This window comes from Anarrhichthys ocellatus, unplaced genomic scaffold (assembly GCF_004355925.1).
Source record: "Anarrhichthys ocellatus isolate YVR2014 unplaced genomic scaffold, GSC_Weel_1.0 scaffold16, whole genome shotgun sequence".
NCBI lineage: Eukaryota > Metazoa > Chordata > Actinopteri > Perciformes > Anarhichadidae > Anarrhichthys > Anarrhichthys ocellatus.
In genome coordinates, this window is record NW_022280046.1 from 8,094,673 (window position 1) to 8,109,566 (window position 14,894).

The 14,894-nt window shown below is 41.1% G+C and overlaps 1 protein-coding gene across 2 annotated transcripts in view; it reads left to right on the forward strand.

Annotated features, from left to right (window-relative positions):
• Window positions 1-13,686, forward strand: part of lpar1 (lysophosphatidic acid receptor 1) — a 38,123-nt gene extending 24,437 nt beyond the window's left edge. For both annotated transcript variants that reach the window (XM_031855548.1, XM_031855549.1), the window contains exon 3: window positions 9,039-13,686. In XM_031855548.1, the coding sequence (XP_031711408.1) occupies window positions 9,039-9,364 (326 nt within the window). In that variant the 3' untranslated portion in view covers window positions 9,365-13,686. The remainder of the gene's footprint in view (window positions 1-9,038) is intronic.
• Window positions 13,687-14,894: the final 1,208 nt, after the last annotated feature.

Consider the following 14,894-nt stretch of genomic DNA (forward strand, 5'->3'; position numbering starts at 1 on the left):
AATAACACTTAATAATATCTCCCCCCCCAAAAAAACAAACTATAAATAGATAACATGTTCAAGGTAACTACATCTTGAAACAGCAGTGAATTCCTTTGAAATTAAACTAAATATGTAAGGCCCTCTTTCTGGAGTTGCTCAATACGAGGTTCTACCAGTAAAGGGCCGGCCTGGGGTCAAGATGTGACTGTCGAAGCTTTAATCGAGGTGGATCTGGAATCGTCAGGATGCAACATACTGAAGGAGAAGTGAAATCACATACTCTGCTGCTATTTGGCCCTGAAAGGTTAAAGCCGACTGCTGCGATTAAAGGAAAGTTCAACTAAACTAAGTAAAACAAATAATAGGCAGGGAAAACACGTAATTTCAACATAACTCATTTTTGGACACAAACAGTGGTCTCCTGTGTGAAAGTCCTGTGTTTGTTTGACTCCCCCCCACACCATATGTGTTTTCTTTGTGGGTCTTTATACAATGCCATTTTCTCTGACTGTCTAGTAATGATGCGGGTGGGTTTCCACTGTAGTAAAAGCAGCAGAAAGTCTGGTGAGCGTCTGTTTTTGATGCCCTGGGAATGAGAACGGGCTGTTTAGGCTTAGGCTGCACTGCAAAGGCAAGTTTAAGTGATCGTCTGGCTCTGGTATGAACAGTTTTACTTCAGTTCAATAAATCTCAGCATTATTAATTTGAATCCTTACTGTTTCGAATTCCCGGAAAAAATAAAATCCATCTTTTTACCGATGCCAAACCCTCACTGGGAAAGTAAGTCTTTTGAGCAAGGGTGTGATGTGTTTTGGTTCAGTCTGAAATCCACTGCTGTTTCTGAGTGAGGTCATTTTTGAGCACAGAGGAGGAGAGAAAATAACAGTTTTTGTTTTTTGTTGTACAGATAGAAGGGTACATTTGAACAAAAGAACATCCCTCTTTGTCTTACACTGTCCAAAGTTAATCAAAAAAAAGGTAACTATGTCTCCAGCGGGGTTAAAGTTGCCTGTGAGTACTGGGTTCAGCCTTTGCTGCTTGATGAGGAAGTAAAACTCCACAGCAATTCCCCGTCCAGCGTCTCCCAGCTTCCCAGCTGCTGACCACATGATGATAAGTGCTCCCCTGCTGCCTGCTGTCCTCTGTCCACTTGTCCCTTTCAGGATGCTGCAAAACCAGCCATGGGTGATTTCTTTTCCTGGAAAGACAGGAAAGTTGGTTACACGCACTTGCACGCATTCATAAGCACAGCATAAGCATGTATACACAGAGACTCTCTCACACTCACATAAACCCCACAGGCTCGATAAAGAACAGTGGGACACAGGGATGGCTCCATTCACGTAAAGTCAAATGATGGGAAAACTAAACCAGAATCTGGCTTGTTGACAAAAAAAGGTTGTTTTTCCAAAGACAATAGAGATAGTGACACACACTCACTGAAATAAAATATATACACACATGTACAAACACAAAGTGAAGGTGCTTTTTCAAGAAAACTCCACAGGGTACCTTTAAAGATTTTTTTTTTTTTCAGAAAGAGAATTCCGCTACAAAATCACATTGTAGATAAAGTGTTTTCATCATGTAATGTAATTTACACACACAAAAGCCACACAAAGGTGAGATTCATACTTTTAAATGTTTCTGTTTTATGATGGAAAAGGCTATGAGGATATTTAGTTAATACGTTTTAAATTGGCCAGGCCAATATATCGGCAGACATCAGCTTTATTTTAGATGTACTATACCTTTAATTTAAACAATAACCAAATGTAGTCAAATAATACTGATCTGGTTACAGATAGTCTTGCTGGTCCATTCAGCTACTGGCGCTTCTCTGCTTGAAATAAAAAATAAAATGTTTGAATGACACCAGCAGAGATTCTCCACATCACTCATCAATGAGTCGACTTCATTGTCGAATCAACCGTGACCCTTGTTCCCTGCGTGTCAGGTGCTGGCTCACACAGTCTGTCTGTGAATGATTTGATTATGTCAAAGCCCATGGTGCTGTACGCGCCCGCATCGTCAGACAGCGCGGAGCGCCAACACATACCATCATCCCAACACATGCACACAGATGCCACATCGCTGACTGAAACCCACAATGTATAACCAATCAATGTTATAAAGAGCACACAGATTTTTCATGGCTAGATTTCAAAATTGACACCCACACACATTTCATGCAGAGCTGACGGCGACCCTCCAATCCGCTGTCAGTGTGGACAACGTGACTGGCTCGCGACGTCACCTGTTTTCTGTGGTTTTGTGTGAAGCACTTAAGGCAAGAATGCAAGCTTTTCCAGTCGCTCACAACGGCAGCATCTGTCCGCATGAGTCCTGTTCCTGCAGAGCCAGTTGTTCATTTCTGGCAAGTTCCGCTCAAATATCTATACAGTGTCCACAAACGACTACCACACACCAAGTTTGCTTGGATTTGTAGGCCTGCAATTAACAACTGAAAGATCTCAAGTATAGTCGACTGTTAGCCAGATTAACAGATCATTAACCAATAGCAGCAATGGGAAGGAATTTGTTTTGGAGGCAAAATAGAGTCAATTGGAAAATAACAAAAACATCTGCGTTCATTGACTGAAGCCACAATTTCGTATTAGCTAAGCTAAAACGCTAAAACAGTTATAGGACCGGACTGGTATCATTTCATATATTATATATATTATAAGTACTGAAGGTGACGCTTTAAATCAGATGCTATTTTTGAAAATTAGGCTGAATTTGGTGGCTGTGGCTAGTCACTGCTGCTGACCAACAGCTCTGCAGATATGTTCCAGTCTGTTTGTGCCAGCTGAGCAGAAAAGCCCTCATTATTGCCGTTTCAAAGACCTCACTGTACTTCCAGTCAAAAGCGCATTTCTCAACCCATTAGATCACCGAGACAACACCATCACCAGACTCCCATCTCTAGTGTCCACCACAAGACTCTTTATCAATAATTGTAAACACTCAGCTACTGAATGGGAACATCTACTGTATCTATTCCCCAGTGTGTGTGTGTGTGTGTGTGTGTGTGTGTGTGTGTGTGTGTGTGGAAGTTGGTGATGTGGGAAAGAGTGGAGAGGAAAAATAAATCCCTTCGTGGACAAATGGAAAGCCACCGGGCCATTTCAGAATAATGGCTCCGATCTTATTTTTTTAAATATTTGTCGGGGTGGGGAAATATGATCGAGGGATGAACAGAAATTGAAACGGACATGGATGGGCGTAGAGAAAAAGACAGGTTGGAGAAAGAAAGGGGTGAAGTGCTTAAGAAAGGAGAGATAAGTTAATGAAAGAGAGAGAGAGAGAGTGGGGGAGGAGAGGAGAGGGACAGGAAACCAGCGAGAGAATTAATGGGAAGAAAGGCGATGAGACACACAGAGAGCAGTAATTCAATATTGGAGGTTTATCCATATTTGAACATTAGTGGAAACTTAAGCCGACGTCAAGACGTGTGATAGGAAGGCGTGAGGATCCCAGATAGCAGAATTTGAAGCCGCATGAATGCATCAGCACAATGCAGAGGATTTTTAGCAATGCTGTGTTCACACTACACGCGACACAGCAACAGGCCAGTAGTCAATTTCAATGGAAGCCAATGACATCGTCGCACAAGGGCGTGGCGTGACGCGCTACAAAGCCAGTCCCAACCTTTTTTTCCAATGCTCCAATGACGTGATGAAGCGTCAATCATTCAATTCAATTTAATTTCTCCCTATTCCATTATCCAGTTTTGGGTGCAACGATGCCTCGTGAAGTTCTGACAAAACGATTTGCAAGACTAGCACCTCTCCCTTTGATCACCTATGATGTACGTCGCTCAAATCGTCAAAGTTAGCAAGCTACGATTGGAGGAGGTTCCAGAACATTTAGTCTCCCCAACAAGTCCTAAATTGAGACGACAATATGTGTGTTTGCTCATGCGTGTTGGGGTTAAAATGACTACTTTGTTAAAGTTAGGGAAACATTGTGGTACAGGTTTAGATACGACTACTTAAGTTAACGGAACAACTGTGGTCATGCTTTAAAAATAACCAATGTATGTCAGCTGTCAACAGTGTGTTCTGTGGAAACCACCCCACCGATACCCAACCCCACCTCACCCCCAAACTCACTCATAGAAGACAGAACATATTTTAGATCACCCTAAAAAGACTCTTATTAAAGCAAGTGTAGTTGGCTAATGTAACTTTGACAAAGCTGGACAACATAATGTTCACTACCTCTCTTGTTTCTGTTTGTTTTTAAACTGATGGCAGCAATAAACCAAAAAAGTGTAATTTCTCGTTAAAGGACCAAACATGTAAAAGCACCAGAATAATCCTTTAAGCCATTTGACCTTGTGTTTATGGAATTCTGCAGCGCATTACATGTGACTGAGGACAGCAGAACAAGCTGCCGCAGACAGTAATGCTGGTGAGCAACATCATAAACCTCTTAATGAGGCATTTCTCCCCGCCAGAAACACGACACGTCAGCCATTAGAGCTAAGCCTCTCGTAACAAACACCAAGTTAGATGTGGAAAGAGATTCACATCTCCTAATCTGCAGGAGGAAGTGTTGTGCAGGGACAGGAAAATACCAATATCATCGCTCGGAAAAAACAACAACTTTGTAATTCGCTGAGCATTACAATCACTGAGTGCTTTCTCAACACCGTCATAACGTTTTCAGGTTATGTTTGAGAGCTCCTCCGTCCGTCTTTGAGCCATGTGTAGTTATGTAAGTGAGTGTTCGCGTGTGTGTGTTTCTCCACATATGAGTATTTATCTGTCTTCTGCATGTGTGTGTGTGTGTGTTTGTAGGAGTGTGGAGTTCATTGCCGTAGTCTGGTCTCCATTATTTCCTTATTTTTGTTCCCATAGCCCTCTGTTCTCTCTCTTATGGAAGCCTATTTCTGCCAGAAAAAACGAAAGGAAAAAAAAAGCATGACAGCTTTAATAATTCCTGGTATTCCTGGTAAAAAAGAAAGAAAACCAGGAGGTTGAAATAAGAAAATAAGGACATGGCTTTCAACAAGGTTTCAACAGGGCTGAAGATGATCCTTCAAATGTCACATACAGCCTCAGGCAGGAAGCAATACAAGAACAAATGTAATCTTAATTTTTGTTCTCATTTTGTAAGCAGCCATTGATTTCTGGATCTTCTGAGTGGTTGAGACCATCCATCTCAAGGAAACACAAGTTTTAAATTTGAAAAATGTAAAAAAAAAAACACATGCGTATCATACAATCAAATTCAGATTATTATATGTTTTAGAGTAATTATAATGATTGGATTATTAAAGAAAGACCATTGATCCCATTTAAAGACTATAAAACATGTGGATGATATTGGTTGTGTTCAGCTTCACTTCACAGCTTTTATTTCACCGTACAGCAACTGCTACAGTTCTTCTTCTCACAGGCTTTTTTTTTTTTAAATTCTTGGGCATGTGTCAAACGTGGCATAAGGGATGCCCTTATGTGGTGTTTAGGGGGCGTTACCTATGCTACGATATGCAAACGGTCCCGTGTGTGATCAAGGGGGATTCATCATTCACACCTGGGGAAGAGCCGATACGAACTTTTGGTGCGTCTGGAGTTGAGTTCTCTTATTTTGTCTCTAATTAAGAGAAAATATGTGAGAAATTGAAGAGGATGTTGCTGCATGAGGCCCAATATGTCACATCAAACACTGTTGCGACGGTAACACCCATACACGCCTTGGGAAGTGTCAAAGTAGTTTTCCATACATTTCCAAATCTTTCCAGGCCTGCGTCGGAGCCGTGTTTATTTACTCTCCTCCACTGACTTTCCATTTCTCTCGTCTCTTTTCCCTCCATGTGGCATTTCCAAGTACTGGATGACTTGGGCCAAAATATCTGTTTGTTCCTACCGTCAACAAAAACTACCCTCTGTGGGGGTAACCCTGCCCTATGTGGTAAACCGTGCACGTTTTTTGTTTGGGCATAATTAAAAGGGGCAGTTCTTGAGATGAAGGGTGTAACACAAGCAACCGTATACCCCTGGATCCAGAGAGGAAATGAAAGGATTCGAGGGGTGAAACCTCTCCGGTCACACAAAGACTGTTTTCTTTCCCACTCTAGGGGGGGGGGGAACAAATATCCTGTAAATATATATGTTTCGCTCTCCATTTAAAACAGAACAACTCATGTGAAAGAAGCAGCATGTTTTTTAACTCGGTCAAAAATATAGGATGTGGTTAGGGTCGATTTCATAAGCAGGCTGTGTGTTTCCATCTGCACTAAATCAAACTGAGACAATGATGCTAGAAGCCGGAAACGTGGTCTAGTAATAAACCATCATCGTGCTTGTCAGAAGTATTTGTCTTGTTTTTTTTTACTTGAAGTTCTGTGCTGTTTTTATTTTTTTATTTTCTGTGCGAATCCCGTTCACAGAAAGATGTTTCACTTCCTGACAACTAGCTCAGGTAGTTTCTCTGCCGAAACGTTTGAGAAACTTATCAAACTCTGGAGAGTCTGCCTGCATAGCTGAGAAGTGAGGTCAATCCTTCGCTGCAGCTGCCGCCTACAAAACACTAACAGATAACAGGCCTGCCTGTCAATATCGTCTCTGCCCCCCCCACCACCACCCCGTCTCTGCTCGCCCTATTTCTCATCAAGACTTTTTGCCTTACTGCTTCAAGAGTGTAATGCCCTACAGTTGTCCTATAGTTGTGACAAATAGCATCTGTCGACTGGATTCACAATACTTGAACTCCACATTCATGAGCAATGCGTCAGTGACACCCCCCCCCCCCCCTCGATTTTGCGAAACCCGTCTCATCAGAGGAATGATGTTGCATTGTGCTGACCCAAATGAGGTGAGGAGTACGGATACGAATCCCCCCCCCGGCTTGTTACTACGAACCTGACATTTTATTTGCCTAAACGTTACCGAACTTAAACCATTATATGATTTTTTTTTATGATGTTTGAAAAGCCCTTACAAATGATGTCTGATGCCTATTTACTGTCTTTGACCTCTGGGCTTTTATTTTGAAAGCTTGGCCTTTTTCAATGTCAGTTACCAATTGTCTCAATATTAAATAGAGGAGCAAGTTAAATGATGGAAATTCTTTGTGAAATATAGTGAAAAAATAATACTCCCCCCCCCCCCGCCCCATTAGATGACCACCATGCATTTGAGTACAATTATGTCTTAGAAATCTGGCTTTTAGTGTTATTGTTTTGCTTTTGAGGCTCCATAACCGGTAACCTAATGTACCCGCAAAAGCAAAGTAATTGAAAACACTGTACAACAAAAGTACTTTGTAGTCAAAAAGTGTTGTTAAAAAGTTTTAGATGTGGTTACAAAGTGACATGGGTGATTTCCTCCTCTAGACTGATGGTGCGGTTCCTATGTGACGGATGATGTGGTTGTAGAGTGGTTGTCAACACTATAGCTCCCAGGCAGAGTGGCTTTAGCTCCTATACTGTAAATGTTAAGATCCCATCAGTGGTCGTGTTGTTGGATACATTTTCAAAATCTTCTGCTTCTTTACTATTTTGTGGTTCAGTAGTGGGAGAGGAAAGACAAGGAGTTGCCTGGTTCACACCCAGAATGTGATATTACCATAATATATATAAGGTGGAGGTGGCTGGAAGCCTCCCGTGTGCGACGTAACACGGTATAAATTCCAAGGTGACACTGAAAAGACCTGCCATTTTGATCAAGTAATCTGTATTCCAGTTTAAGTCCCAGTGAATCATTGTCTCTCATTGTGAGTCAGACCAAACCAAGTCATCACTGTTCAAATGCATGATTTACATTTAAAACTCATTAAGAGTCATTCAAATACAAACTGCGAAAATACAAATCCATAAAATCCATATACTGGTGAAATACAGTGCTGTATGCTCTCTTGGTAAAAGAAAGTCAGGCCAACATCACATTTTTGTGGCATTAGATGCACATTCAGCTCAAGTGATTCGTCGGGCTCATTAAAAGGCAGAGGAAACCAGGAATTAGTATAGTTCAGAACATGTGCTTAATCACTTGTTAGTAATAGTGACTCACAACCAAAACATAGCCAAAAAACTCACAACAGCCAAAAACTGTGTTTTTGTGCTACTTAATTTGTGTGCCTGTCAAATTCTGTTATTAGCTTCAAATACAGATATATTGCACTTTTTCCTTTTCAGGATACAGACACATGTGATGTGAGTAATCGCCTTTGAGATTTATGACGGATTATACACAAGTAGGCCCTAGAAAAATCCTGTTACAAAATACGAATCATCAGTGAAATCTGTGTCTTGGTGTAACTGGATGAAACCATGGGCCCAGAACAGCCTCACTGCTAATAAATTACATGAAAAATTGGTGAAACAACATTTACTAAACTTTTTCTCCAGTCAAACCATGCCATGTAACTTCATGGGGGTCAAGGATCAACAACTAGAATGGCAATAGACTTCATATAAGACTTTTTGAAGCCTCAAATTTGACATTTTGGCCGTTGCTGTCTTGGTTTTTGGCCGTCGCCATTTTTTGATTTTGGTCCTCGCCATCTTCCTTTTTTGCAACCAGAAATGACATCTGAGAGTGGAGCAAAGTACAGGCGAACGCTGACTACTGGATGAGACATTTTTAGGTGACCACAAAGGTTTCAATTAACTTTCATGAAGTGAAAACACACGGTGAAAGGGTTAAAGTTCTATAAAGAATACTCTGCTTTATGGTCTATTTTACTCTAAATGGACCATCATTTAATTAACGAACAACATGCTGTATTGAAGAAAACCTAAACTATAGATTAAGACCATAAACTCATGTTTACAATGTTTACTGAGGGAATGAATAAAGTGAGAAGTAGAGTCATTTTCTCTTAGACTTCTATACAACCAGAGGAGTCGCCCCCTGATGGACATTAGTAAGAATGCAGGTTTAAGACACTTCAGCATTGACTTCACTTTTCAGAACATGAGATTGCCGCATATTTTCCCATTTAAAGTAACAAAAGCAACCTTCAGAACAGAGCTGTCTTTTATATATTCCTGAACAGTTTTCCTCAGCACCAATTCCAACCTCTGCTTTGTGTTTCCTTAGGTGCGTTCATCGTCTGCTGGACTCCCGGCCTGGTCATCCTCCTCCTCGACGTCTTCTGCGTCAACTGCAATGTCCTCACCTATGAGAAGTTCTTCCTGCTGCTCGCCGAGTTCAACTCGGCCATGAACCCCATCATCTACTCCTACCGCGACAAGGAGATGAGCGCCACCTTCAGGCAGATCCTGTGCTGCCAGCGGCAGGAGAACGTCAACGGGACGGTGGCGGAGGGGTCCGACCGGTCGGCGTCGTCCACCAACCACACGGTGCTGAGCGGCGGAGCGCACCACCATCACCACCACCACAACAACGAACACTCGGTGGTATAAAAAGGAAGGGCTGGACATCGCGGGGATTAATCCAGCCACTTGAAGGAGGTTAATCTGTGTTGGAGATACTGACTGAGAGAAGGTGAACGGGAAGGCTTGAGGGGGACTGCGAACATGATACGAACTAAAGACAGTAAGGTGATGACTCGGAGAATGAAGATTAGATAGATGAGTTGATGACGAGCTGGATGAGATCGCAGCGAAGAAGATGGCGTCTACGAGGACTCTGATAGGCTGTTAGTATTTCTGCTTAGTTGTTTATTAATTGTTTTGAATATGTTGTCACGGACAACGCTGGTATGAACTATTTAAAAGTAATCTGTGAAATGAAGGTAATGCCAGTACTCCAGTGTTCTTTAACTTTGTATCCTGTAATTTCAGACTTCTTCCCCTCGATCCCCATTCTTAAGAAAGATCTTGTTACATCATACAGACCTTTTACATTCAGATAGCATTACACTACCATTGGGGTGTTACTCCACATCCATTGGAGGACTCTTTTCCAACACTATTCTTTCTTTTTTCCTTTATGTTTGGGAGAAAAGACCTTACATTTTGAGAAACACAAAAGGCTGATTTTTTTTTCTCGATAGTATTTGGATCCATTTCCAGGGTTTTGACCTTTCCAAAATGCAGGCCAAAGTGAACCATTTATGTGACATCTTGCTGATGCTCATAAGATAAATGAATATATCAATACTGACATGTTTGATATGTTTAGCGACTTACCAAAAATGACCATTATGGAGTTTTTAAGTCACCAGAGCTGTTATTTATTTCTGCAGCAGATTCCTCAATCATCTTTCAATGACAAGAGACCTTAGACCAAAACTCATCATTCCACTGATCCCCATCTCCCACTGATAAGGCTTTAGTGAATCCAGTTTCTTCCTTCAGTCCAACTTAAATACAAGAGGCGTCCAGGATCTGTTGTTTGTTCCCTCTGAGGAATTAGAGACAAGTTGTTCCAGGGATCTCACTAAAAAGGGGGAGGATGTTTGCGGTTTTAGAACAGGCTCTGTGCCACGGTGTTATGTGGAGACACGGTGAAGGTCATCTCTGCCGAGTGTTAGCAGACTTCGGGTCATGACATGAAATGCGCTGAGTTGTCTGCCTCTCGTGGTTTTACGAGGCGTCTCCACGAGGCTGACTGAGGAAAAAGTGAATGTGAAAGTAGAGTTTGATGTTTACTCGTTGTGAGAGGTGGCAAGATGGGCCGTCACGTCTTCTTATAGCAGGGACATGAAGTTAAAATTGGTGCCTGCCTGAATTTGTACTTGACAAACTCAACTTTGCCACGAATGAGACAGAAGTAACAGTTTTGACTGCAAACACTGACCCGCGAGTGTCACGACAGTCCATATAGTTATATATGACAGTTACATTTCAGGCTGGACCAAAGAGGTCGACTGACCCACAGATCAATTTTATTGCCACACATAAAGCCACAGTGCTAGCTTGGCCAATAAAAATGCAGTTTGCAATCAGGAAAAATTTCCGTTTGTGAATTTCCTCATTTTCATGAAGTTCTCTCCTACAGTACCACAGTACCCTGCTTTAAAAACACTCAAAGGAAAGTGTGGAAATATTGTTCCTGTTACCAGAAACTGAATGTCATGTACACATTTGTTTTTTCTGCGACAGTGTTATTGGTGATATGAAGTAATACAGATGTCCATCCAAAATAATATATGACGTTTTGTTTATGTCACTATATAAGATGGTTGAAGGTATGATGTTTTTCAGATTTATTTTGTGAACCAGTCCTTATTTGGAAATGCTGCAGATACAAATAATCCAAACCTTTTTCTGAACCCCTGCCTCTGTCTCCTCACTGTCCCTCCTCGTGGCATCTTAAACAGGGACATGCCATGCGTTTAAAGTGTCCAATTGATTTAAAGGTGCAGTGTGTAGGATTTAGCTCCACCTAGCGGTGACGTTGCAGACTGTAACTGACTGAAACTTCTCCCCTTGTGCCAAGCGTGTAGGAGAAATTCAGTGGCTAAATGACTTTATCTAGAGCCAGTGATTGGTTTGTCCACTCTGGGCTACTGAAGAAACACGGCAGCTTACTGTAAGGTGGCACATATTATAGATTGGACTCATACGTATCCGGGTGACAGGCATAAAGTGGGGTTCTGATCATGTTGGTGTTTATCGCAACAACTTTATGGACTTTTATACCACAACACAACATTAAGCATATTTGGTAGTCTTATTCTTTTTAAAGGGGCACTGACAACAATGACGTCTCATAGTTTACTCTTAAGATAATACGCTTGTTAAATGATATCTTATTGCCTCAAGTGCACTCCTCCACTGTCTGCTATTAACTTGAGATTCAACTGAAGTCAGCCAGCCTAGTGATGCTGTGATGTACGTTGTTAAAAATTACCAGCTGAATTTCGTCGTGACTCGACACAAAACACATTTTGGCCAAAATACACAGACAAAAGTCCAAACAAGCGAACAGCCAGATGTTTTCCAGGAAGCAAGATGTTTGTCAGGGATTTAAGCTGCAGCTGAAATGAAGTCAGCTGGTATTTGTGTGCCTGTCAGAGTTGGTCAAAATGTCGCCCTGTTTATGAGGCAACTTAAGTTCTTTTATCCAGAATTATGATTCTATTGTTCACTGTTGGCCTTTTATCTACAAGTTGTGCCTTTCCACTTCAAAAAAAAAAAAAAGAAACAAACTCAAAAATTCTAAGGCAACAATGTTAGATATTTTCTTCTTAGACAATTCAACCGAATTCCTTTAGTTTTGCCTTTGAGCTGTTGCATCCTTTACTTCTTTTAACTTCACAACAGGCCTCAATAGACTAACAGCAGCAGTTGCAGTGCCACTCATTGTATCGTTGACCAAACTTTGGCATTCTTTGGCTCTGGACCCAACCCTGCATATTTGACATTAACTGTAACCATTTTTCAAACAAAGTAATGCTTCAGGTTATATCGCAAACCAACTAAACTGTCTGTCTTCGTATGCCTCTGTTTACCAGTGTGTCATTATTTTGTACACTGTTGTAAGTATATGTGTACAGTATGTATGTATATAAAATATATTATTCAAAGTTAATCACCAAAGGGAAAGCGTTTTTGTGTTTGTAAATTTAAGTGTGTTATAATCTGTCCAAACGTACTGTAGGATTTTGTTTATGGTTATAATGTCATGAGCTCTATTGTGTTGTGAGCCTAATTAATGCATTTCCTGTTGACTATTATGGTTATTAACTTGTTTGTGACCCAGAACTAGATATCTATGTGTGCAGTGCCTTCCAGTCCTCCTCCAGAAAGAGTAACTTAAAACCAGGCTCAGAAGCAGTGTTTCACAGCCCTCTCTGGTTTAAAGTGTGCCTCTTTGCACCTGTAACCACACCCATCTGTGATGTCACAGTGTCCTAGAGTACGCTTGTACATCACCGCAGCAATGTGGGAAGTTGAACCAGTGGCGGTGAGCGAATACAAGATCTTCCGGTGGTTTTATCCTACTCTTTAATTGCATGTTGTTTTACAATTGCCTTAAAGTACAACAAAGATTAATGTCAGTGTTACTTTTACAGAAAGTATAGTGCACGGTTTCTACTTTTATTTTCAGAGCATGACTACAAACTCATGAATACAGATGGTTTTGTTTTTAGTGTGGTATGATAAAAAAAAAAAATCCAATGTGGAGACACTGATTGAAAATTTAAAGTGATCAATTTAAATTTTTTTGTCTTTTCGTTTAACATCATTCTTTAGGGCAACGTTCCCTGGCGGCATATGTCGCATGTCAAAACACTTTCACCCATAGATTTCCATGTAAGTCCACAGCCTATTATGCATGTCAGGGTAGGACAATGTCCTTTTCCCAGCTTCAACATGCGTGACCTTTCCTGAAAAACAGTTTTATCACATTAGCTCCCCAGGTTAGCACATTCCTGCCATCATATCCAGACTACTTCTGTCTGAATGTCCAATGTTTGCTATGGGCGGTGTGTGTTGAACTCGATAAATGTTGTCATTTTCATACCAAAAACTGTTCACCCGAAAGTGTATTCAAAGAATGGCGATATGTACGTTATCAGGAGCAACCGTCGGGGTCTTCCTAACTGTCTAAAAGTCTGTTCTTCCAAAGTGACACATTGCTTTTAAATGTTTTTTTGTTGCCAAGCCTCAGATTAAACAAACCGTGTACCAGTAGTTTGTAGAAAGTAAGTGTGACACAGACGTAAACGTGATTTCCATACTATCTATACTGTACGGGCCAATATCAATGAATGTCCACCCAGAGTCATAGTGTTGATATCCCAGCAACAATAAAAACATGAGAAAAGTCTGAATTACTGTCTTGTGTTGTTTTAAGGCTTTTCTGAAATCAATATTTGCAAAAACCGAGTTTCAAAAATCCCTACGACAATGCCACTCATGTCATTGACATTATACGAATGTTTTTTAAAGGTTGTACTTTATCTTACACGTTTAGCCTTGCTATCATTGCTACTCTCTGTTAACCACTGGTGTTTTTGTTTCTATGACATCTGGAAAGTCAGTAAACGGGGGAGCATGCAGAGTCACAGACAGACAGAGTGATAATGTATGCTTCACGGCATGCGGTTACTTTTTGGGCTAGACCTAATAATCCATAGACCTCGAGGCTGTTCACACGTTTTAGACAGCCCTGACTGTTAGCAGAGGTCCGTGTGATTCCGATAAAGCTGATTCTGATGTTGTAAGGCAGACACATTCGTTCCCAGCGTGGTTCGCATGATTGCTCGCTTGAACCGGCTTGCCAGAGAACATCAGTGCTTTGTCAATTGGAGCGGAATGAAGGCCGAGAAACCCCCAGAGACAAGATGTCGTAAATTTAAACTTGAATAGATCATGAAAGGTTGTAGAGCTAGTTTATGTGCTCATGAACATCTTCTCCGCAAAACCTATTTGGTCTAGGTTGTCATTTGTGATTGGTTGTCGATCTGAAGAGGGCGGGTCTTACCCGATAAGAGCCTGTCGGAGGGCGTGCTGCGAGGAGCGCAACTGTTTTTGTTGAAACCATGATGGACAGGGGATGATCACCCTCACCCCTGAAGGATTTTGGTTTATTTTCTGTCCGTGTTTATTCGTTGACTCTAAATGAAGTGAAATCTAGGCGAGCTCCACTGGGTTTCATCTGAGGACCGCATCCTTTTTGTTAGCACACGTGATGGTCTGGTAGAAGATGACCAGCCATAATGCTTAGTGCTAATCAAATCCACTAGAGCTCATCCTTTTTCCCATTACCGTGCTGTGTGTGTGCCGTGATATTTTGTTGTGTGGAAACATCTTCCTCCCACTCACACATTTATATCAATCAGTCATTCATTAAGCAATCAAGTTTTATTCATAAAGCATCTTTCAAGCACATCAAATGTGATTCAAAATGCTTTGATTGACGATAAGTAAAAAATACGAAAACGGAGAGAAGACGAGGAGAATAATGCTCACCCAATTAAGTTAAGAAAAATAAATAAAGTCTCATGGGCCTTTAAAAAGTTGACTTAATAAAATCTTG